We start from the raw sequence: 22952 nt of genomic DNA on the forward strand, positions 1-22952 counted from the left end.
TTTGCAAAGTCCTGAAAGATCCGAAATGATTTTTCATCTTGAGCAAGCTTTTGTACGTCCATCACGCGTATGTCCAACAGCTTCATGTACTTCTCTCTCAGGAGATCGTACCTGTCGCAGTCGATCAGAACGTGAGTGTCCGTTTCTTCTTCACCACAAGGGCACAGATCTGAGTCTATGGATCCCTGCTTGTGAATCCAAGATATATAGTGTCGGATAGAGGATCTGGCTTCACTTCACAAGATGTCGGGTATTATTGTCGAGTGCAGGGTATCCAACACAGCCTCATAGTAACCGGTATATCAAGGGGTAATGGTCAGGTAGAGCGAGTTAAGCGGACGATAATTCCACTCTTGACAAAGCTAGCGTCAGCAAAACCGGATGAATGGTACAATCATGTACAGACGGCCCAGCAGTTTCTTAATGCGCCCATGAGCAGAAGTACGGGGAAGACACCTTTCCAATTACTGTTTGGCACACATATAAGACTAAAAGATGATGCACACGTTCGTGAGCTCATCGACAATGAAGCCGTGAAGATGTTTGAGCAAGAACGAGATGAAGTGCGTGAGTTACCCAAGGAGAACATCACCTAAATCTAGGCTGAGAATCGGCGCACCTTGAACTCCAGACGTAAGCTGGCTAATCGTTATCAGAATAGTGATCTGATCGTAATTCAGAGGACCCAAGCCGGCCCTGGATTGAAATACTTTTCCGAGTTTCTGGGGCCATGCCAACTTATTAGTCTTGCGTCACGATCGGTACCTGGTTGAACGGGTTGGTGAACATGAAAGTCCGCATCATATAAAACCGTGGGTAACTCATGAGGAGTTTGATTTGGGGGATGACGTGGAGCCAGACATCTGAGGTCAGATGTTCATGCAGAACGGCTGAGTGTAGGGACACGAAAACTGTCCCATTCCTTTTAAGATGTACAATAAACCATTTAGATCTTAAGAAATATTTTAAGGGGAATACGGGTAATAAAACGATTTACCCATCTAGGACTTATCTGGGTTGCTGTAGGTAGCGGGCCTGGCGCCGACATGTGGGGAAATCCCTAATTGGTCTTCGCGCGGATAGATTTGTAACCTCGATGGGTTCGATGTGAAAGCCTCCCCAAAAGGTTGATATTTTTGAGTGGGAGTACGCGTGGGGCCCGGAGGGATGTCCGAGAGGCATCAGGGGCTAGTTAGTTAGTAATCGGCCGTGGTAGCGACGAGGAGGTTTCAATCTTGATCCCTCATGTAGTTGCAATCTCTAAAATAATTACATATATCTAGTAACTTTTTTGTGAGTTCATTTTATTTATTTATAAATTCCAGCTGCTGGCTAAAATTATTTTATTCCTACACTATTCCACCAAACCTCCTCTTCTTCTTCCCAAATACTCTGAGATTCTCTCCAACAAAACTCCTCCTTTTTTATTCTTCTTTTCTGCTTCTATTTTGGGGCAACTCCAAAACGGGGATTATGTTGTCGGGATAATTCTGTATGGGACTGCACTCAGGATATTCTAAAGCCGGAATGGTCATCGGGACACTTCTCGTGGTCCTCTTTGCGATCCTCTTGGTAGGTAGGGTTGATGAATCGTCACACAGGTGTGATGTCAGGTGGGGTCCCTCTGCTCTGGATACCATGGCAGTGAAGCAACTTTCAGTGCTGTGGCGAAAGATTAGGGGGAGGCGCAGAGGTCTACTCGGGAGAGGGGTATCCAACGGTAGCTAAAAAACCAAACGTATAATACTATGAATAATAGTTATTAGAGGGCAGGGGGAGGGCGCACAATATGTCTCGTCACAACATATATATATTGTGACCTTGGCCTTGGCCGTGACTAATTATAATTAATATTTCTCAACCAAGTCACCAATATTGAGGAAGTTTCCCTTTCAATATATTTATATTAAAAGAGAGAGCCGGGACAAAAGAAATAGAGAAATGGTGTAAAAAAAATAACCTCTGGGTGGAGATTTTGTGATTAATCATAGATTTAAATTAAACACTGACTTTTGTATAATCCTTTCATTAAATCACTGTTATGCCTCAAAATTCCATAACATTTCTGTTTTGTAATCCGGAGAATACGAGGACACGAAAGTGGCACGTATTATTCGGGATTTAAAATATGTTGAAAGAGAAATTAAAACACACGACGAAAATATGTGAACAAATCCACGTATATTCGACTTATGTATATAACTAGGGCGCAGCGTCAACAATTGGCGCCCCGAAAGTGGCCTTCAGCGCGTCACCGTGCAAGTTACCTGTACGGTGGAGTCGGATAACCCGCTGTAATACGAATCCACAAGACAATAAATACTCGTAAATTCCTGTCCTCTGAGCCAGTGATCCGAATTCTTTTCTTTAGTAGTTACCTCTTTTGTATATATGTTCGCCTGATACCTTCTGTCTGAGAGCGAGTCTTTAGTCATTAATAATTGTTGGGAATAATAAATAAAAGTGGTTATTCTATTGAACATATTGGTTTCTACCCTTTGTTCGCTTGCGATAATCCCGAAACTCGAACCCAACCGATCGGGTCTATTACATCACTATTCCAGGCCGTCCAACCAATTTTCGAGGGAAGGGGTAAGGCCAACCAACCGGCGTCACACGCTGGAATTTATATAAAACAAAAAGGGGAGAATTTATAAGGTGTGTGAATAAGTCTTTCCCGTTTTTTTCAAATTTTGAGCCTTTATTGTGAAAAAATGGTTACAAATGAATTATTGAAAGTATTGGCCATCGCTAGCTACAACTTTTTCCCATCTTTCTGGCAACATACGAATCCCGTTCCGAAAAAATTCGACCGACAACAACAAACCGAAAAACATAATCGAAGCAGATAACTCACCGCAACGAACTAAAATTCCAACTAAAACGTAAACTCAATAACTTAAAGCTAAAAGATCAAAGGAAAGGTGGTATTTGCTCACGCTGCTCAGGATGTAGGTTGTGGAGAGAGGGGTGGTTCGGGGTGTGCTGGTCACTGGGCTATCAATTCCATAAATTCAAAACTCAACACATATTTAATATTTCTTTACGGAACTATATTCTTTAACTTCCGATAATAATAACTTAACATACAAATTTCTACAATATTCCAAATATTAATAATGACACAGATATAAACCCAATAATTTTTGTGAGAGAGAGAGAGAGAGAGAGAGAGATCTTATAAATTACTCAAGATTCCATTTATTTTAAGAAACGTAATCGTATCGTCGCAGAGAGAAATTCAACTATGTTAATCCATCTAATCCATTACAATAAATTTTATCAAAACCAAATAAAACAAAAGAAAATAAAACGATCCTAATGTCGGGCTAAATGTTATTAATTTACCCGAAAACCTAACAGTCCACAATTTCGAACTCATTACTAATACTCGATACATTCAATAAATCCGAATTATAATTTTCAAGGCGTCATAAACGCAATTAATAACGAAAATTCCTAACGTAACATAATCTATAAAGCATACGGGCTCCGAGAGCATAACACATAGCAGCTAAAACGACGGATGCGGGATATACATTATACGGAGGCGCGACCTTGGCGAGAGAAAACACACGGGAGATTCTCGCGGAGGCGCGTAACGTAAACAAACGTAAACTCGTATTCGAAACGACGAATCGTTAGACACTTTTTGTTAGCGAAGTGTAATCGCAATGGCCTAAGGCACAATAAAAAAAAGAACAAATCTCTAGGCGATAAACGCAAACACAGCTTTCCAGAAAAATATCTGTAAAAGACAATAATCTACAAATGATCCACACGACTAACACGTATCCAAATTCAGGGTTTGGATTATAAAATAAACCAAAAGGCCAAAGGCACAAAAATGGAATAAATCCATAAGCGATAAACGCAGACACAATAGTCCCTAGAAATATCGGTAAAAGGCAAAACTTGCAAATTCTTCCAAATTAATTTGGAATATATGGATAATCCATAATAAAACATAATTTTGGAATATATAAAATAAACCAAAAGGGCCAAAGGCACAAAAATGTACAAAAGAATTCGAAATTCCAAAAAGGCAGTAACGTAAATTAAATATATTGGCGACTAGCGCAAGGTATTTCCTCAATACGAGAATATTCTCCCAACTTCCACAACAGGTGTGTCCTCATCAAGGTCATGGGTATTGTGTCACCCAGACCTGGCTTGCAATCGCTAAGCAATTATTACGCAATAGAGGAATGTAAAACATCAAAAGACGTACTGCATGATTTTTGGCGTTATTTAGGCTCTACCGCACAGAGCAATAATCTCAATAAATTAACCGGAACAATGACTATTACCCTGAGATGAGAATCAGGACTAGTTATTTTAATCTTCAATAATCATTGTTAATAACCAATAAAAACTCTCACGGTCGCGACGTGTACGCGCTGGGAGACAATGATCGACTATCTCTCAGACAACGGGTCAATTCGACTTCAATGGTCCTCGATTAGTTTTCCTGATGGTTTAGTGTTCTCCTGGCGATAGTTCGAGCACAACTAATTAACTAATTAGCACTAAATTCACTATTAATTCGATTGATGCTGATACAACACGTGGTGATGCCGGCGACGTCTGCGTAGCAACTGTTGCTACGCGACAGGTCGGCGCATGGCGACCGACGGGAGCGTAGCGCTCCGGGCGTTATGGCAACGCAGAGTTGGCCTGGCAGGTCTCGGCGCGAAAGTTCAAATGTTCGCGTAACTCAAATTTTTATTTTCGCGGTTGCATTCTCGGAATCTCCGGGGTTAGAAGAAACGTAACTAAATAACTAAAACAAAATAATATTTTCGCGACTTATTTTTATTTTCTATCGCTCTAAATTTTAACGTAAACGTAACCTAAATCGACCTTTTGGCAATCCACGCGATGGTAATGGTCGTGATTACTCGCGTGTCCTTCCACCCTAAATCCACCGTAAATCCACTTATCTGAGCGGCAGTATTTCATCTGCACCTACACGTTTCCGCGAAAACAATAGAGAGGTCTTAAATTGAATAAATTGCGTGGCTCGGTAATATTTTGGCCTAATAACGCAATAATTCTCTCTGGACCCAATAGCCAAAAATGGTAAAACCGCGAGGCGCGTCAATTCTCCGCAAAACCCGATAAACGTAAACTCTAATTCTAAAAACTTAACAAAAATTTTCGATAGCTACTAATTTTGTTATTCCGAAATGTAATTAACTAAAACGCAAAAATATATATTTTAGATCTCTTAAAAATCATTAAATTAGTCCCTCATTCTAAATTCTTACTGATTTATTTTCTCTCTCTCTCTTTTACTCACGAAATCCAGGTTGGTATAGACCTTCAAGGGATTCCTTTGGAATTCCTTACATAGTAAACCACACCTAGCTGGTCCCACCATATACAGAGCATGAGCTTGGCGCCATGAATATTTGGCTTGGCCGTCGATGATGATGCATGGCCGGGTAGTCCCCATGATTTTCTTCGCTTCGGATTATCGTAACGGATCCACTTTTCATCGCCAGTCACGATACGATGCAGAAAACCCTTTCTTTTATGTCGCTGAAGCAGCTGTTCGCAAGTGAAAAAACGCCGTTCGACGTCTCTCGAGCTTCAGTTCGTACGGCACCCAATTTGCTTGCTTTTCGATCATTCCCATGTGTTTCGCCACGAATAATAATCAAAATGATTTAATCGAGTTGTAAATTCGATTATTTGTCCACACAAAATTATTCGTGGGAAACGTGATACGCCGAACCAATCTTTGTATCACAATTGAATTAATAGAAAGGGGGACACGAAGAATAATAAACGTAATATTCAACGAAAGGAAGAATTAATCTGACTATTTATTTTGTTCAAAGGTATACTTAAGGGTGACAAGAGTAACACGATAGTTGGGGGTTAAGACTAAAACTAAAACTTGGAGACTAAAATTCTGAGCAAAAACATATCTAAGAGAAAAGGGGAGAGGGAGGACATTTCGAGGATGGGAGATGAAAAAAATAATGTAATTGGGTAAAAGAAAGAAGGAGGAGGGTTTTATCCAAAAGAGGAAAAACTACAGAGTGGGGGGTGGAAAAACGCAGGGTCAATGATGGGTCAGGTCAGGGACTGGGAGAAGGTTTGGGCCGGTTTCAGCGGGTGGTAAAGGAGGTAAATTTGTAAGGTCGGTAGAGTAACGTGATTTTAGATCGGTAAATTTAGGAAGAGACGGCAAATAGCAAGCAATAAAACGAGAAGAACAGATAGTGGGATGTCAAGAGAAGGAAATTCCTATGAGTATGCCCAAAATGTGGAGATTAGTAATATAGCATGGGGAAAATTTGGTGATGTATTTGAGATAAAGTAGAGAAGTTTTTTCCTCATGCTGTTCAGAAATAATAAAAGGAAAGAGCGAGATTGGGATGGTGTTATAAACTAGAGAATATGAATATAGTAACAATAAGAAGGATGTCTGTACTATCTACAATGTCTACTGAATTCGCAACAATATATATACAGCGTGTCGGCACGCAACATGCTCCCCCGTTGGGAGTTCGTACGACCAACTGTACATTACACTATCGAATGATCAGATTTTTTTTGAATGAGGAAGATTCAAAATTTAGATTACATAGCAAAATATTACTCAAAGAAAACAAGAATGCATAGAATTATTGATCAGATTTGAAGAATAATTAACGTAAAGAAGAGTAAAAAGTGTATCAATTTGGATTACTCAGCTGGGAGTAAACATAATTTTTTCACGTTCCGTTCGAGAACAACTGTTCGTTCTGCTCGCGGACACCAAATCTTGACCTTGACCTTCCTGATGATGTCATCACTGCCTGGATAGGTCTCCAACACCCGACCCATGCGCTACTGTAACGGAGGGATGTTGTCGTCTCGAAGTAAAACCAAGGACACTTCCTTGATTTTGTGGTTTCCATCGTTCCACTTGTGTCGAATTTGTAGCTCATTCGGGTATTCGTTATGCCACCTGGACCAGAACTCTTGTTTGAGCTTCTCAATGTGTTCCCAGTATGATAATCTGTTGCTGGGCGTATGAAGAAACTCTGGAGATGGAAGATCTCTAGTGGAGCTTCCATGTAAAAAGTGAGCAGGAGTCAGGGCAGCCAAGTCATTCGGATCTGAGGAGAGAGGGATCAACGGTCTGGAGTTTAAAATACCTTCTATCTTTATGCACAAGGTATTTAGTTGTTGGTGGGTGAGCAACTCATTTCCAATAGTTCTTCTCAGGTGATGTTTGAATGACTTGACGGCTGCTTCCCACAGACCGCCACAGTGAGGAGCTTGGGGTGGGATGAAGCTCCACTGGATGCCATGCTGAGCCATCTGACGTTGAACTCTTTCCTTGTGGTCTTCTGCTTCGACGAGAGCGTAGAGTTCCTGGAGCTCATTCTTAGCCCCGACAAAGTTGGTACCATGATCCGAATACATGGAATTGCACGATGGATGTCTGGAGATGAATCGGCTCAGTGCTGCCAAGAATTCGTCAGTGCTCAGGTCATCAACAACCTCAATATGGACTGCCTTGGTGGTAAAACACACGAATATGGCAATCCAAACCTTGACCTTGCCACGATTTCGAAACCTTTTTTCCTTGATGAATAGCGGCCCACAGTAATCCACTCCTGTGTGTTCAAAAGGTTTCGATTGAGTCACGCGTTGAGGTGGTAAATCTCCCATGAGATAGTTGACTGGACGTGGTCTAAATCTGGCACAAGTTATGCACTTGTTGATGAAATTGCGAATTTGTCGACGTCCATCGATAGGCCAATATTGCCGTCTCAAAAGATGCAACGTCGTCTGAGTTCCAGTGTGGAGATTATCCAAGTGAGTCGATTCCATAATCAGCCGAGAAACATGAAAGAACGGAGGTAATACAATAGGATGTCTTTCGTCAAAGCTGATTGTCTTTGCCTTCTCCAGTCGGCCGCCAACTCTAATTAGACCATCATCGTCGATGAAGGGGTTGAGGTTGTGGAGCTTGCTATTGCTGGCGACAAATCTTCCATTCTGTAGGTCTTGGAACTCTTGAGAGAATGCAGTTTGTTGAGTCAACAAAAGGATAATTTTGGAAGCTCCTTGTATTTCCGAAACAGTGATACAGCGATGGGTGGTTTTGACTTCTGGATGGCGTTGTGGTGATACAGCTTGTCGTGTCTTGTGGATGAGTGGCCATCGGAGCGCCAAGCCAACAAACCGTTTTAATTTATTGAAAGACGAGAATTTTAAAAATAGAGGATTATCAGGGACTGTAGACCTTGGAGATGCTGATGATGCTGACCTTGTCCTTGTTGATGTAATCAAGCAAGTGGACCTTTTGATGCCCGGCACCTCACTTGATGTCTGGATGAGAGTGAACGGCCAGGTGTCTTCTCCCCCGGTAAGACACTTAGGTCCATGCTTCCAGAGAGAATTTTGTAGGAAGTCGACTGGAAGTTCACCTTTGGACACGGCGTCTGCTGGGTTGTCGTAGGTCCGGATATGTCTCCAATCCTGTAGATGTGTTCGCTGCTGAATCTTGGTTACTCGGTTAGCGATGAATGTTTCTAATGTATGTGGAGATTTGTGGATCCATTGTAGGGTGATCATAGAATCCGTCCAGAAGAATTGCCTTGCCGGTTTAATGTCCGTTGCCTTCTTCACAGTGGTGTAGAGGTTGGTCAATAATTCGGCAGCACAAAGTTCGAGTCGTGGAATTGTCTGCGAGCTCTTCAATGGAGTAATACGTGACTTCGCACACCAGAGATGAGTATTGCCCTTTCCCAGTGGGTCAACAGTGCGAAGGTATATACAGGCTCCATAGGCTTTTTCACTGGCGTCTGCGAATCCATGAAGTTCAATGTATTGGGAATTGGGTATGACTATGTGACGTTGGAAATGGAGATCGTTGAGGAGAGGAAGTTGGGCCGCAAAGTCGTTCCATTTTGTACAGATCTCTTGAGGAATGGAGTCATCCCAGTCTAGCTTCAATCTCCATAGCTCCTGCTGAATAATCTTGGCGTGAGTGATGACCGGGTTAAGCAATCCAAGAGGATCAAAAATACGAGCAACATCTGAGGCAATTGTTCGCATCGTGATGACATCTTTGGTGGCGATAGGATTAACAGTGTAGACAATGCAATCTTGATGAGAGTCCCAATGAACACCCAGAGTCTTCAGCTTGGGATCGTCTTCTCCAAGTAAATTGAGATTGACAGCACAATCGGGAAGTCCTTGCAGCACCATTGGATGGTTGGATGCACATTGGCGAAGATTGAACCTACCACGATGGAGAAGATCCATCAATTCATCTCGTAATTTGATAGTCTCTTCCAAAGAATCAGCACCAGTGAGCACGTCATCTACGTACAGGTCTCGCTTCAATAGCTGCGAGGCAAGAGGGGAATTGCCATGTTCATCATCCGCTAATTGATGAAGACATCGAGTGGCAAGATATGGAGCTGGAGCGAGGCCAAAGGTGACAGTTTGGAGTTCATATACGTTGATGTCCTTGTCGGTTGGCAAGTCCCTCCAAATGATCCGTTGAAATTTCCTGTCTTCAAGTCTTATGAGAACCTGCCTATACATTTTCTCAATATCTCCAGTAAACACAAATTTCGGAACCCTGAAGCGTAGAATTAGGGAAAAGATGTCGTCCTGAATGGTTGGCCCAACCATTAAGGCATCGTTGAGACTGCATTTGTTACTAGACTTGGCAGAACCATCAAAAACCACACGGACCTTGGTGGTCATACTAGACATCTTGACCACAGCGTGATGAGGAAGATAGAAGCCTTCTTCTATTTCATTCTCCACCTTCTTCATGTGGCCAAGTTGCTTGTATTCCTCGATGACCTTGGAATACTCTAGCCAGAGCTTTGGGTTTGCCTTGAGTCGCCTTTCAAGAGAGAGAAATCGTCGGAGAGCTTGAGCACGTGAGGATCCCAATTGATCCTTCAAATCGTTGAACGGCAATGCTACCATGTACCGTCCACTTGGGGTGCGAGAGACATTTTCTATGAAATGTTTTTCACAGGGTCCTTCCACAGAAGAGAGATGTTTGGGGTGAGATATGCCATCTTCAATTTCCCAAAACCTTTTGAATTCGTCAATAATGTTGCTGACGTTGCAACGAGTCCGAGAAATTCCATTATCATTAACACTTCCACAAATAGTCCATCCCAGTACAGTGTTCTGAGCGATGAGATTCGCTGTATTAGGAATTTTTCGTTGACCAACAGTTAAGGTGGAGAGTGACTGTCCAGAGCTCAGCAACAATTGAATTGATGAGGGTTTATGGAACTCTGCATCAGCAAGACAATGACGAATATTGTGCGGCAATTGAAAGGACTTCCTATCAATCTGTTGAGCGGGGATAAATGACGAGATTGCCGGTATGGCGAGAAAATCGAGGGTTCGTTCAAAATCGTTGAAACGAGAGCGAATTGTCGCAGTGACACAATAGTTTGCGACTGTCGAAAGATCGTTGAGTGCACCGACCGATACAGAGCACTCAACCCTGGGCAATTGGAGTTTTTCCGCGAGTTCCGTGGTGATGAAGTTACTTGAGGAGCCAGTGTCGAGCAACATCCGACACTGTACGATTTGCCGAGAATTATCAAGTATGTTAATTATAGCTGTAGGGAGAATATCATCACCTGGTATGTCCGTGTTGAGAGAAATTCGCTGATGAATCTGATCGGAAGATGCCCTTGTTGGTTGTCACTTGGATGTCGCTTGAGAGACACCTGAAGTGGATGGCTTTGGAGTGACATCCTCTTCATATCGATGTAACAGCGGGTGATGTTTCCTCTCGCAGATTGAGCATTTTCCAGACTCACATGCGCTGACACCGTGTCCCTTGGCCAAGCAGTTGATGCAGCGATTATTGTTGTATACAAACTTGAGTCGTTGTTGCTGCTCCATCTCTTGGAATTTTGGACATCGATAGATTCTGTGGTCACCTTGGCAGACAGGACATTTTTGTTGAACACATGCGTGGAAAACTTGTGTCACTGGCGTTGAGTGGGCCCTCTGTGTGGTTGGAACGTTCATTGAATGGACAATCGACGATTGAACCTTCTTCTTCTTGAATTTCCCCTTTGGGTCTGACCTGTCTGATGAATCCTTGACTCTCACAGTCCTTGCAGCTTCTGTTGATTTTACACAGAGACCACGACCTTGTAGAAATTCAAGTAGATCGTCGACATCTGGCATTTTGTGGCCAAGTAGATCCTTTTCCCATTCGTAGACCACTTCATCGTTCACAAGATCCAAAATAATCGTGATGAGAAACGCATTGTATTGTTCCTCCTTACTTGCGAGAGAATCTAGCGGCCTTAATTGTGATCGAACGGCATTAACAATTTTGAGAAGAGAATGAGGAGAATCTTAATTTTTATAAAGATCCAGCAGAATTGTGCAATGACGTCGGAGAATAAGGCGAGGGTTATTATAATTTTGCTCAATTAGATTCCACGCGATATCGTAATTCTCATCAGTAATATCTAAATCCTTGATGAGATCCTGGGCTTCTCTGGTGAGGCAAGATTTAAAATATTGAAATTTCGTCACCTTCTGGAGTCTTTTGTTGTCGTGGATGACAGCTTTAAACTCGTCGTGAAAACTTCGATATTTCTCGAAACTGCCATCAAAGGTAGACAGCGTAATTTCAGGTAGTTTGGCGGAAGTAGAATGGAAGTGTTCGTCTGGCTGTTGAGAATTCATCTGACGAACCGATGACGGAGATTGCGACCTCTGATTAATTAAATTTTGTAACTCACCGGCGATCTTGAAGTAGGTCTCCATGATGGCGTCGCCTCCATCGATATATTTCTCCTCGTGGTCCATATCGAGGAGCAAGAGTTGAGAATGCTCAGCTTCCCATTCCGAGAATTTTATGAGGAGGTCTGCGAGTTTCATCTCCAATATTTCTGTAACTGCTGTCTGGATTCCCTCACCTTTTAACCAGTTATTCATTTTGGTTAATCTGGCCTTGAAATATCGGCGTTTGCTTTTTAGAGCGTCAGCGGTGGCCGGCATGATTGTGCCTTTTCTTTCTCTGGATTCTAGTTGTTGAAAGAGGTTCTTCCTGACGACGCGACCGCTTATTCTTGGAGAACGTGGAGGCGGTGGAGGAGCGAGGGCACTCTGGAGTGTAGATGAAGTCGATGATGCAGTTGTTGTAGGAGTATTGTCCTGATCTTTGTTTTTCTTAGGAGAATGCACAACACTCATTTGGACACTAACACGTTAGTCACAGTACACAACAGCACCGTTTTATGAAGTTTATTCGAAATGACAGTTCACAAGTGTTATTGGAGTAATTAACGAGAGCCACTAATAAGTATCCGGCTCGAAGGACCAAAAAATGTTTCGCCACGAATAATAATCAAAATGATTTAATCGAGTTGAAAATTCGATTATTTGTCCACACAAAATTATTCGTGGGAAACGTGATACGCCGAACCAATCTTTGTATCACAATTGAATTAATAGAAAGGGGGACACGAAGAATAATAAACGTAATATTCAACGAAAGGAAGAATTAATCTGACTATTTATTTTGTTCAAAGGTATACTTAAGGGTGACAAGAGTAACACGATAGTTGGGGGTTAAGACTAAAACTAAAACTTGGAGACTAAAATTCTGAGAAAAAACATATCTAAGAGAAAAGGGGAGAGGGAGGACATTTCGAGGATGGGAGATGAAAAAAATAATGTAATTGGGTAAAAGAAAGAAGGAGGAGGGTTTTATCCAAAAGAGGAAAAACTACAGAGTGGGGGGTGGAAAAACGCAGGGTCAATGATGGGTCAGGTCAGGGACTGAGGGAAGGTTTGGGCCGGTTTCAGCGGGTGGTAAAGGAGGTAAATTTGTAAGGTCGGTAGAGTAACGTGATTTTAGATCGGTAAATTTAGGAAGAGACGGCAAATAGCAAGCAATAAAACGAGAAGAACAGATAGTGGGATGTCAAGAGAAGGAAATTCCTATGAGTATGCCCAAAATGTGGAGATTAGTAATATAGCATGGGGAAAATTTGGTGATGTATTTGAGATAAAGTAGAGAAGTTTTTTCCTCATGCTGTTCAGAAATAATAAAAGGAAAGAGCGAGATTGGAATGGTGTTATAAACTAGAGAATATGAATATAGTAACAATAAGAAGGATGTCTGTACTATCTACAATGTCTACTGAATGCGCAACAATATATATACAGCGTGTCGGCACGCAACACCATTGCTTTCAAACGCTTGGAAATGGTTGTTCGGTCAACTCCCAATGCTTCAGCAAGTTCTTCTTGCGTTTGACACGAATCTTAATCAAGCAAAGTCGCCAATTCTTGATCTTCAAAGATTTGCGGCCGCCCGGAACGCTCCTTGTCTTCCACGTCGAAATCACCACTTTTGAAGCGTCGAAACCATCCGCGAACACTTGAATCATCGACACAACCTTCTCCATAAGCTTCCTGAAGCAATCGATGTGCCTCGGCAGCAGATTTCGTCAAATTGAAGCAATAAAGTGAAAATTCCCGCAAATGACGTCGACTCGGGTCAAATTTCGACATTTTCACGATATCAAAAATTTATGATGCGAGAAAATTTCAACTAATGTATTAGTGTAGAATTGTTGACAGATGAATAAGCTTTGATTATGACATATGTAACCATTGAATACTCGCACAGTATTGGTGGCAGCATCTCTTACAAAAAACGGGAAAGACTTATTCACACAGCTTATAATATTATGCAAAATATGGGGGAAGAAGTTAGGGGGACGATAAGTTTTATATTGAATCCAAATTTGTACAAATTTGAGGCTGATCCAGGGCACTGGGTCGATCGGAGACTATCGGAAAGATTCGGGAACGGGCTCGCGTGCCATGGGAGGCTACGCTGACCACACATCACTTCGTGTTCATCCATCATCAGCGGCGCAACGCAAATATCGGGGTTTATCAGTTTCTTTTGTTGTGGCTTTAATCGGATCGGCACATCTTTTCTTATATGGTTTTTTGGTGTATTATCATTGAACGTTATCGTGTATCATCATCATCATCATTATTGGAAAGTTATCACGTGTAAATAGTGTTGATTTGGGTTAAATTATATTGGATAGCCTTACGGCATTACCAACGTGTTTTTTGTCACCATTCGAGTAGGAATGATTGGTAGTGGTACCAATCGATGGATTGTCCGCTGCCTTTCCTTGTTGCCCTTCCAAAGTGTGACAAACCTGGTCAAATTTTCCTGGTCTGGGTGGATCCTGATGATTCGAGCCAGGGGCCATCTGGTTGGCGGTTCCTGTTCGTTTGTTATGCGAAGCAACGAACCAATCTTGATGTCGTTCGTTGGTTGTCTCCATCGATAGATTTGTTGATAGCGATGCACGCATTCGCGTGCCCAATGGTCCCAGAAATTCTGAACCTTGTGCGTGATGAGTTGCCATCTGTTTACCCTAGCCGTGATGATATGCTTAAGAGACGGTTCTGGAATCGCTGTCAGCGATCCTCCCATGATGAAGTGCCCTGTTGTTAATGCCCGCGATTGGACCGTGGCCTCCCACTTGCCTCCTATGTGTGGTGCGTAGGGCGGGTTAAATCTGCATTCCGTTTTGTTAGTTGCTAGCCAGTTCTTGATAGTAGCCGATTTCCGAGATGCCTGGTTGATAAGTTGCCTGAATTCCTTTTCTGCCCCGATGAAGTCAAGTCCTCTGTCACTGGTCGGGGTCCCGCAGATTCCCCGTCTTGACAAAAATCTCTTATATGCTGCGATAAATTCTTCCGCCGTGAGATCTGTGACTAGTTCCAAATGCGTTGCTGATGTGGCGAAACAGACAAACAAACAAATGTAGGCCATGTACACTGTTTTGCCGGCCCGTGAGCCTCTCCACCTTAGGATGTTGATTGGGCCGCGCCAAGTCGACTCCTGAGTGGAGGACGACTCTTGATGGTGTCACTCGTCGCGATGGCAGCTGTCCCATCAGCTGTTGAGCTCTCACAGCTCGATGGCGTGCACAGATGACGCACTTTATTATGTGTGAGCGTACTGATACTCGTCCTCCTATTAGCCAGTACTTCCTCCTGATGTGTGCCAACGTGAGTTGCGTACCTCCGTGGAAGCTCTTTTGATGAGCTTCTGCGATGATAAGTGATGATCGCGGTGAGTGACGTGGGAGAATGATTGGATTCTTCTTTTCGGGATTCAAAGTTGAATTCCGTAGACGTCCGCCCATGTGCATGACGTCGTTTTCCAGGTATGGCGTCAGCGTCGCCATACAGTGCGTGGCTGCCGTTGAGTTTCCAGCCTTGAGAATGTTAAGTTCCCGTTCGAAGTAGAGCTGTTGGATATATTTAACCCAGAACAGTCTTGCGTTCTCTAATTCCTGTGTTCCCAGTTGTGGAGAATCCGGTGTTGGCTACCCCTTGAATTTGTTTACTGGTCGATTCACCCAGGCTGTGACTCGAGCTACCTTGTTCTAAGATGAAATTCTGTTGATTAGTGCATCTCCCTCGACACTATGCACTGGATATGAGCTGGTGATGTGGGGCTTCGCTTCCGTTGCCGCCTCTGCGTTCTGTTTTACAAGTTTTGTTTGTGATGATAACTCCCTTGATGCTGCTAAACATTGTTCTGGTGGCTGGACCAGCCATGATGGTCCGGTCCACCAGAGGTGATGATCCCCCAATTCTTTTGGTGGTATTCCCTTCGATGCGCCGTCCACCGGGTTCTCCTTTTCGTTGATATGGTTCCACTTGGCAGAGGGCAGGGTATCTTGCATCTTGAGAACCCTGTTCTGCACGAAGTCCTTCCAACGAGATGGATCTTCTTTGATCCATGTGATGGCTACTGGTGAATCCTTCCATAGGTAGATTTCCGCATCCTCAAGTTCCAGAGCTCGTTGTACATCGGCCACTAGATTTGTGACGATGAGGCTGCCATGAGCTCCAGCCGTGGAATGGTCATCTTCTTGAGAGGTGCCACCTTGGTTTTGGCACAGACCAAGCTGACGGTGACTCCTGATGATGCTGACCAGGTACCAAGATAGACCGATGCACCCATCGCTAGGGTCGATGCGTCCGCAAATCTGTGTATTTGAGGTTGCTTTTCCGATGAAAGATGTAGCCGTCGTGGTATTGAGAGGCTGCTCAACTGTTGAAGTTCCTCCCTGAAGATTTTGTATCGGTTTGCGTGTCTCATTGGAATTTTCTCGTCCCAGTCGAGTTTGATCAGCCATAGTTCCTGTATGGAGATCATCGCCGTGATGATTACCGGCGCAATAAGTCCCAAGGGATCGTAGATGTGCGCAATCTCGGACAGGATTACGCGTTTGGTGATGATGTCTACGCTGAAGTGCCTTGCCTTGACGTGAAAAGTGTCTGTATGGGGCTGCCAGCAGAGTTCCAATATTTCACCGAGGATTCCCCAAATTCGATTGTTGGAGCAGATTCTGTTGATATTCCAAGTCGTCCGAGTGTTTGTGGCGCGTTGCTGCACCATTTCTGCAGGGGCATGCCGCCCGCCACGCAGAGGCCTACCAAATCCTTAATGATTTTCTCCAAATCCCGTTCGGTTTCGGCACCTCCGTAAATGTCGTCAACGTATCGCCCCATTGCAAACGTTAGTAAAGCCAGAGGGAATGGATAGTCTTCATCGATTGCCAGCTGCTTCAGCACCCGAAGAGACAATCAAGGTGCACAGCTGGTCTCGTACATGACTGTTGTCAGTTGATATTCGAGTAGTTGGCCTTCGTCATCCTTCCAAAAGATCCGTTGATAGTCCCAGTAGTCCTGATGGACTCGAATATGGCGGAACATTTCCTCGATGTCTGCCTCAAATACCAAACGATGCCGACGAGGCCAGATGAGGATGTCAGAGCACTCCGTCTGTAGTTTTGGTCCTGAATAAAGGATATCATTCAGTGACACTCCCGTTGTGCTTCGATGAGAAGCGTCGAATACGACTCTTAATTTAGTCGTCGTGCGCTCCATAATGAGGCAGGCAACATGTCTGCCGTGGCTCTGACGTCGATGTTGCCCGTTGCATGTGATCCAAGGCCTCATACTCCTCAATGGATTCGCTGTAGAGTGTATGAGCCTCTGCATCTGTCGACAATCGCCTGTTGAGTTTCTGTAAGCGGATCCTAGCCGTCGATGCTGTATCCCCTAAGGCGGTTGGCGACGATTTAAATGGTAGACGTACTGTGTACCGTCCCGTTGGGTCTCTTCGATGGGTATCCATAAAGTGTTGTTCGCATTCTGCGTCAGCCTTGCTCACTACTGTAGATGGTGTATCCGGTATTTCTTCCTGAGTCCAGAATTTCTTCAGGCAGTCCAGTAGTTGGTTTATTGTCCTTGTGGTCACCCTCATTGACCTCTTATTGGCGCAGCCTGTACAACAGACTTGCCCCAATTGTACCCAACCAAAGGATGTTTGCTGGGCTTTGAGATTCGTTGTGGTGTATCTCATGATTCCGTCAATGATGATTTTCTCGTAGAAATCAGCTCCGATGATGATGTCGATGGCCCCAGGTTGTAAGAATTTCCGGTCTGCCAGTTGAAGTTTCCCATGATTCCTGGAGAGTCCTTGCGTCGCAAGCAAACGGCGGGATTTTCGCCGTGAGTTTGCCCATGATGTGGGCTTCCATGTTAAACAACGCAGTAGAATTGTGTCGCGGTTGTAAGTTGAATGACACAACCCCACGCGTGCTTCCCGAGGAAGTTTCTCCGATGCCGATGATAGCTAGCGATGATGGCCTCCGTTTCAGATGTAGTTGATTGACCAAGTGCTCAGATACCAATGACACTTCTGAGCCTGGGTCGCTGAGGATCCTTGCTGGCTTTGAATATCCTTGGTGATTTAGGGCAATAACCCTTGCAGTTACCAAGACGACCAGTTGACTTCCCTGGTGATTGCCTTGTTGAGCTTCCAATATGTTGAGTGTGTCCACCTTATCCGCCTATTACGGTTATAAATGATGTTGATCCCCGGGATGATTGACCTGTTGCTTTCCTGATTGTCGTTCATCTTCGTGATGCATGGCTGTTACATGGGATTGATGTCCGGTTTGATTTCCCTCTGATTGTCGATGATCACCCGAATGTTGTTGATTGCCAGTTGAATTTTCAATTAGTGGTACACTGCCGGTTGTTGTGAATCATCATGGTGAATCTGCGAGGTGGTTGGCCTCTTCCCTATTGATGATGCTCCTTGTTTTTTGTCTAGGTCTGATGCTGGTCCCGATAATTTTTTGACCGGATCCTGATTGATGATCGTTCCATTCCCCTTGATTATGGTGTTTTTCTGTGAACGTAGACAGTGGTTGAGGTAGTCATATATATTATGATTGATAATAAAATGCTACTCAACCGCTCGTGCTTAGCTCCGACGATGTGCCGGTCTGTATAATGTTCCTGGCTGGCTAAGCGGCTTCCTTTCATGTATCAGTGTGTGGAGGAGTCCATTACAGAGACGACACCTCCTAGTGCTCTTGCACTTGCTTGCCCGATGAGGCCCCAAGCAGTTATAACAGAGCCCTTGCTCTGTCAGGTACTGCTTCTTCTGGATGCAATTCATCCCGTATAACTTGGGGCATTCTGCGCCAATCCCGTGTGGCCCTCCGCAAGACACGCAGCCTGCCTTCTTTGTTGATGGTCCTTGTAAAGGCTTATTTGTTGTCCATTCCTTTGAGGCCACTGAATGTGCTCCTGTTGTTCTTCCGTGGTCGGTCCTTGCCGCGGTTCTGGGCCTTTCCAAACGCTTGGATAAGCCCGTCTTCTTCCCCTCCCGTTCTATGTTTTCCCAGGCTCTCGCTCTGGCCTTGAGGAACTCCACGAAGCTCTCTAGCTTCGGGGGATGCGTTGAGTCGCCCAACTGCACCTCTCAGTCCTGCCTGGTCTTATGGTCGAGAGACTTCCTAATTTGGTGACATACCATTATGTCCCCTCCCTCGGTCGGAGCCCCAAGACTCTTCCATGCCGTCAGTGACTCGATCACTGAATCGATGATGTGGAGCAGGCTCGTCGATGACCTCTCCTTTACTTTCTCTAGATGCATTAGCCTGTTGAGATGAGCCGCCATTATTAATCTCGGGTTTTCGAATCTGGTGACGAGCTTCTTCCAAGCAGTCTCACAGTGAGCTGCTCCCGTTCCGATGTTGGCGATGAGCTCAGCAACAGGTCCCTTCAAGGCCTTCCTTAACCTGATCCTCTTGTCCATCCCCGAGTAGCCCGTCTGGCTATGGACAAGTGAGCCGTAGGCGTCGTGGAAATTCCTCCACTCCGAATAGGTGCCGTGGAACTCCGTAACCTGTAGCCTTTCCAAGTGGCTAGTTGATGTACCCTGTTGATGGCCTGTTCCTCTTCATGGTAAGCTAGCCGTTCTGCGGCGTAGCTCCTCCATTGCCTTCGATAGGCCCTTTCTGCTTGGGCGAACATATCGTCCACGAAGTAGGGATGATTCATCGCCTCTTCGGTTGCCTCCTCCATTATTTTTTCGTGGTAGACAGAGAACATTGACCAGGTATCCCCTACCACGGTCCGATGTGCCTGAAGTTCATCATAGGGGAGGGCTCCTGCGGCCTCGCTCCCGATCGGCTCGATGATTTCCTGGAGGGTCCTCATTCGAGTTGATTGAGTCCTGGCCTTGATTTCAAAGCTGGTTGGCTACGGTGTTATTGACCTCCTCGAGTTGACCGTTGGCTCCGATTCCCTGGAGGAGGCCTCCTCCGAGACATCTCTGTGCTGCTCTGCGCATTCCGTTGATGGGACCATTTTATCATGATGCTCCATGATTTCGGCCCACGATATTGATTCCTCCCGCTGCATTTTATTTTTTGGTGATTTTCCTGTAATTTAATTAAAATTAATAAATTTACGTTGAATCTGTTGAGTTTCCCTGTTTTATGCATTGGGAATGCGTTGGCACGGAGATATGGATGGTCTGAGCGACTTACCGATCAGTGTAGGTAAGTATTTACCGACCGTTGATGATGTGCCGCCATGGGTTACCGACCGCCTTGTCGATCGATAACGCCCTCGATAAGTTTAAGTTGGGTGCCCCGATTTTAGCCTGACCTTGAAGTTATGTTCCCACGTTGATTTCCCGCGACGTATACAAAGCCCGTGTTGTGTGCACGCGTTAATCCCTTGTAAAAATTCGGCCGTTGAATTTCCAAATTTACAGGCGTTGGAATTTGGCCTTTTGTTCCTTGGTGAGCGTCCGTGGGTTTCGTGATGTGGGCCCCGTGTATCAAGCGTGCGGCCGGCGTCCTTTTTCCACGTTCATTTTCCTCGTTGATTTTCCATTGGACACTTCACTACACTTCACTCCCGAATCCGGCTCGAAGGACCAATGTTTAAATTGTGACGTTCCGTGGGATGGTTGGGTCGGATGGGATGGTGGGTTTGACAGTTCGGGGAGATTATTAATTGTGCACGTGGTTGTAGATAATTGGCCGGGTTTATTTTTAAAATGTCAATACACAATAATGCACTCCGATGGTTAAAACACTTAGTTGTTTTATTAATTTGTGGACTGTAATTTGTTTGATATTGTAACGGTTTTTCTTTGGCCTCAGCGAAAACTCAATACCCTAACATCCAAATAACTCGATTCTCCATAAACCTGGCCAAACCATTACCTTCGTTCTCGCAATCCGACAAACCCGTAACGCCAAAAACTCAATGCATAAAAGGGAACTCGGGGAAAATTGGCAGCTCAATAGTCCTCTCTTAAAAAATTTAGGGCGCCAGCCGATTTTTGACTACGCGGAATCGACGAACGGCAGATAAACCAGACTTTAATCCAAACGATTACTAATTATTCCCCAAGATCTACTAACGACAAAATGGAATACGAAAACTTTACTCGGGAAGGTGGATTACGAGGGTACGGAACTGCGTGGTTGCTCAGTGTGTAGGTCGTGGAGAGAGGGGTGGATTCGTGGACGAGAAAAAAAAAACAACGAAAACCCATGATCGGAATCGAAATCGATGATCTCATCTTTAATTCTAGATAAGGAAGAGGCGTATGCTAATAATGGACGATAAATGGTTAATTCGAACTTGATTAATCACCAGTAATTTATTTTTAATCCTCATAATCTATATATATATAAATTACGTGTCACTATGTTTGTCCGCGATGGACTCTTAAACTATTCAACCGATTTCAATGAAATTGGCACACCGTGTGCAGTTTGATTTAACTTACATAGTAGAATAGCGTATACCTTAATTTAGAGTCGCAATATTATTTTACAATATTTTACATTATTTATTAAGGCCCGGTTGGAGGGATTTTTTCCCGACAAGTCCCTAGGAAATTCCCTAGGAAACTGATAAAAATTGACCATTTCCTCTTTCCCAAATTACGACCGGGTTATTGGACGAAAAAATCCAATTTTGGTCACAAAAATTGAACGTTTGTTTCCGATGGATCGGAAATTAGGTCTGGAAGGAGGAAAATGAATGGAAGTATTTTTTTTTGTCATTGGAAAATGACACAAAAAAAACACCATTCTCGCCCCCTGTCCAAATTAGCACACCGTGGCACCCGGTCAATATGGCGTGGCTAACTGTCACTTGAAAAAACATTCATTATAATTATTTCAGACACTGGACACTTTTCACACCTAATTTCCGATTCATGGGATATAATGCACTATTTTTTAAAATTATTCCTGGACCAATTTGACCACTACAGTCAGCGTAAATTCGGAAAGCCGGGATTGAAGCGATCAGCTGTAGCCATATTTTTTTAGAAATACCGCTCGAATCCGTGGGATGGCGCCACCGACGATACAAAAATTCATGACGGAGGATTCATGAGTTTTGAGGATTATTGAGTGCGGTGGATCAGGGACGTATTACGATGGGGCCCCACGGGTACCAGCCGTTAGTCCGTCTCACTCCCACGCCCCATAAATTTAATAATGTAGTGATAACAATAATAATAATAACTGTAAATAATAGTACTAATAATAATAGTGAAATAATTATGCTATTATTGCAATGAGAGGGGGTGGGGGGTTGCACCGTGTGCGGGTCCTGGAGAAATGTCTCCGCAGGGGTGGGTAAATTGACTCAGGGGGTGATTCTGAGTCGATCTGTACCTATAAATTTTGACCCCAGTTTTCCATCCTCACTACCCCATTTCCAAGGTGGCCGACGGGGTGATTAAAAAATATTTCTACAGGTGAGTGAGGATAAAAAATGGGGTGGATTTTTATAGGTACACATCGACTCAGAATCACCCCCTGAGTCGATTTACCCACCCCTGTGGAGACATTTTTTTTCACCCCGTCGGGCATCTTGGTAAAGGGGTAGTGAGGGTGGAAAAATGAGGTCAAAATTTATAGGTACAGATCGACTCAGAATCACCCTCTGAGTCGATTTACCCACCCCTGCAGAGACATTTTTTTTCACCCCGTCGGGCATCTTGGTAAAGGGGTAGTGAGGGTGGAAAAATGGGGTCAAAACTTATAGGTACAGATCGACTCAGAATCACCCCCTGAGTCGATTTACCCGTCCCTGTGGAGACATTTGTTTCACCCCGTCGGCCATCTTGGTAAAGGGGTAGTGAGGATGGAAAAATGGGGTCAAAATTTATAGGTACAGATCGACTCAGAATCACCCCCTGAGTCGATTTACCCACCCCTATAGAGACTTTTTTTTCACCCCGTCGGTCGGCTTGGAAATTATGGGATGAGGGTGGGAAAAATGGGGTCGAAATTTATATGTGTATATTAGGATGGCCCATTTTTTCGGATCCCCTAATGTTTGAGAGCCTATGCCGGAAAATGATTCTTCCATTAATAGACTACCCAAGAAAATTTTCCAAAAAAAATTGAAACAAATTGTAGTGGTTGCGCGAAGCGTTTTAAGTTCAAGTAAAATGTCTGACCTACTGGCAGTTAAGGGTTATAAAAATTGGGTCGAAGCTAAATACCCTCAATGACGGTCCCGTGTCAGGTAGTAGGAAT

General features: G+C 44.0%; 3 protein-coding genes across 3 annotated transcripts in view; all 3 read right to left on the reverse strand.

Moving 5' to 3' along the window:
* The window catches only part of LOC135170878 (uncharacterized), a 371576-nt gene that overhangs the window by 72789 nt on the left and 275835 nt on the right, over positions 1-22952 (reverse strand). The window lies entirely within an intron of this gene.
* LOC135171056 (uncharacterized) lies at positions 1304-2435 on the reverse strand. The gene is made up of 2 exons (XM_064137346.1): positions 2268-2435; positions 1304-1724 (listed from the first exon to the last, which is right to left on the reverse strand). Exons 1-2 carry the CDS (start codon positions 2433-2435, stop codon positions 1425-1427), a joined length of 468 nt encoding a protein of 155 aa, XP_063993416.1. The 3' UTR covers positions 1304-1424.
* On the reverse strand, positions 6844-12210 carry LOC135171057 (uncharacterized). The gene is made up of 3 exons (XM_064137347.1): positions 11453-12210; positions 10722-11311; positions 6844-10631 (listed from the first exon to the last, which is right to left on the reverse strand). Exons 1-3 carry the CDS (start codon positions 12208-12210, stop codon positions 6844-6846), a joined length of 5136 nt encoding a protein of 1711 aa, XP_063993417.1.

The sequence above is a fragment of the Diachasmimorpha longicaudata genome, chromosome 18, assembly GCF_034640455.1.
Source record: "Diachasmimorpha longicaudata isolate KC_UGA_2023 chromosome 18, iyDiaLong2, whole genome shotgun sequence".
NCBI classification, from domain to species: domain Eukaryota; kingdom Metazoa; phylum Arthropoda; class Insecta; order Hymenoptera; family Braconidae; genus Diachasmimorpha; species Diachasmimorpha longicaudata.

Coding starts and splice junctions, on each gene's coding strand:
- LOC135171056 (XM_064137346.1), bottom strand. CDS start 2,435: ATGACTAAAGACTCGCTCTCAGACAGAAGGTATCAGGCGAACATATAT. Junction 1,725..2,267: donor TATCCGACTCCACCGTACAG/GTAACTTGCACG, acceptor TTGGTTTTTTAG/CTACCGTTGGATACCCCTCT.
- LOC135171057 (XM_064137347.1), bottom strand. CDS start 12,210: ATGAGTGTTGTGCATTCTCCTAAGAAAAACAAAGATCAGGACAATACT. Junction 11,312..11,452: donor GATGAGAATTACGATATCGC/GTGGAATCTAAT, acceptor ATCACAATTAAG/GCCGCTAGATTCTCTCGCAA. Junction 10,632..10,721: donor TCCAAAGCCATCCACTTCAG/GTGTCTCTCAAG, acceptor CGGACATACCAG/GTGATGATATTCTCCCTACA.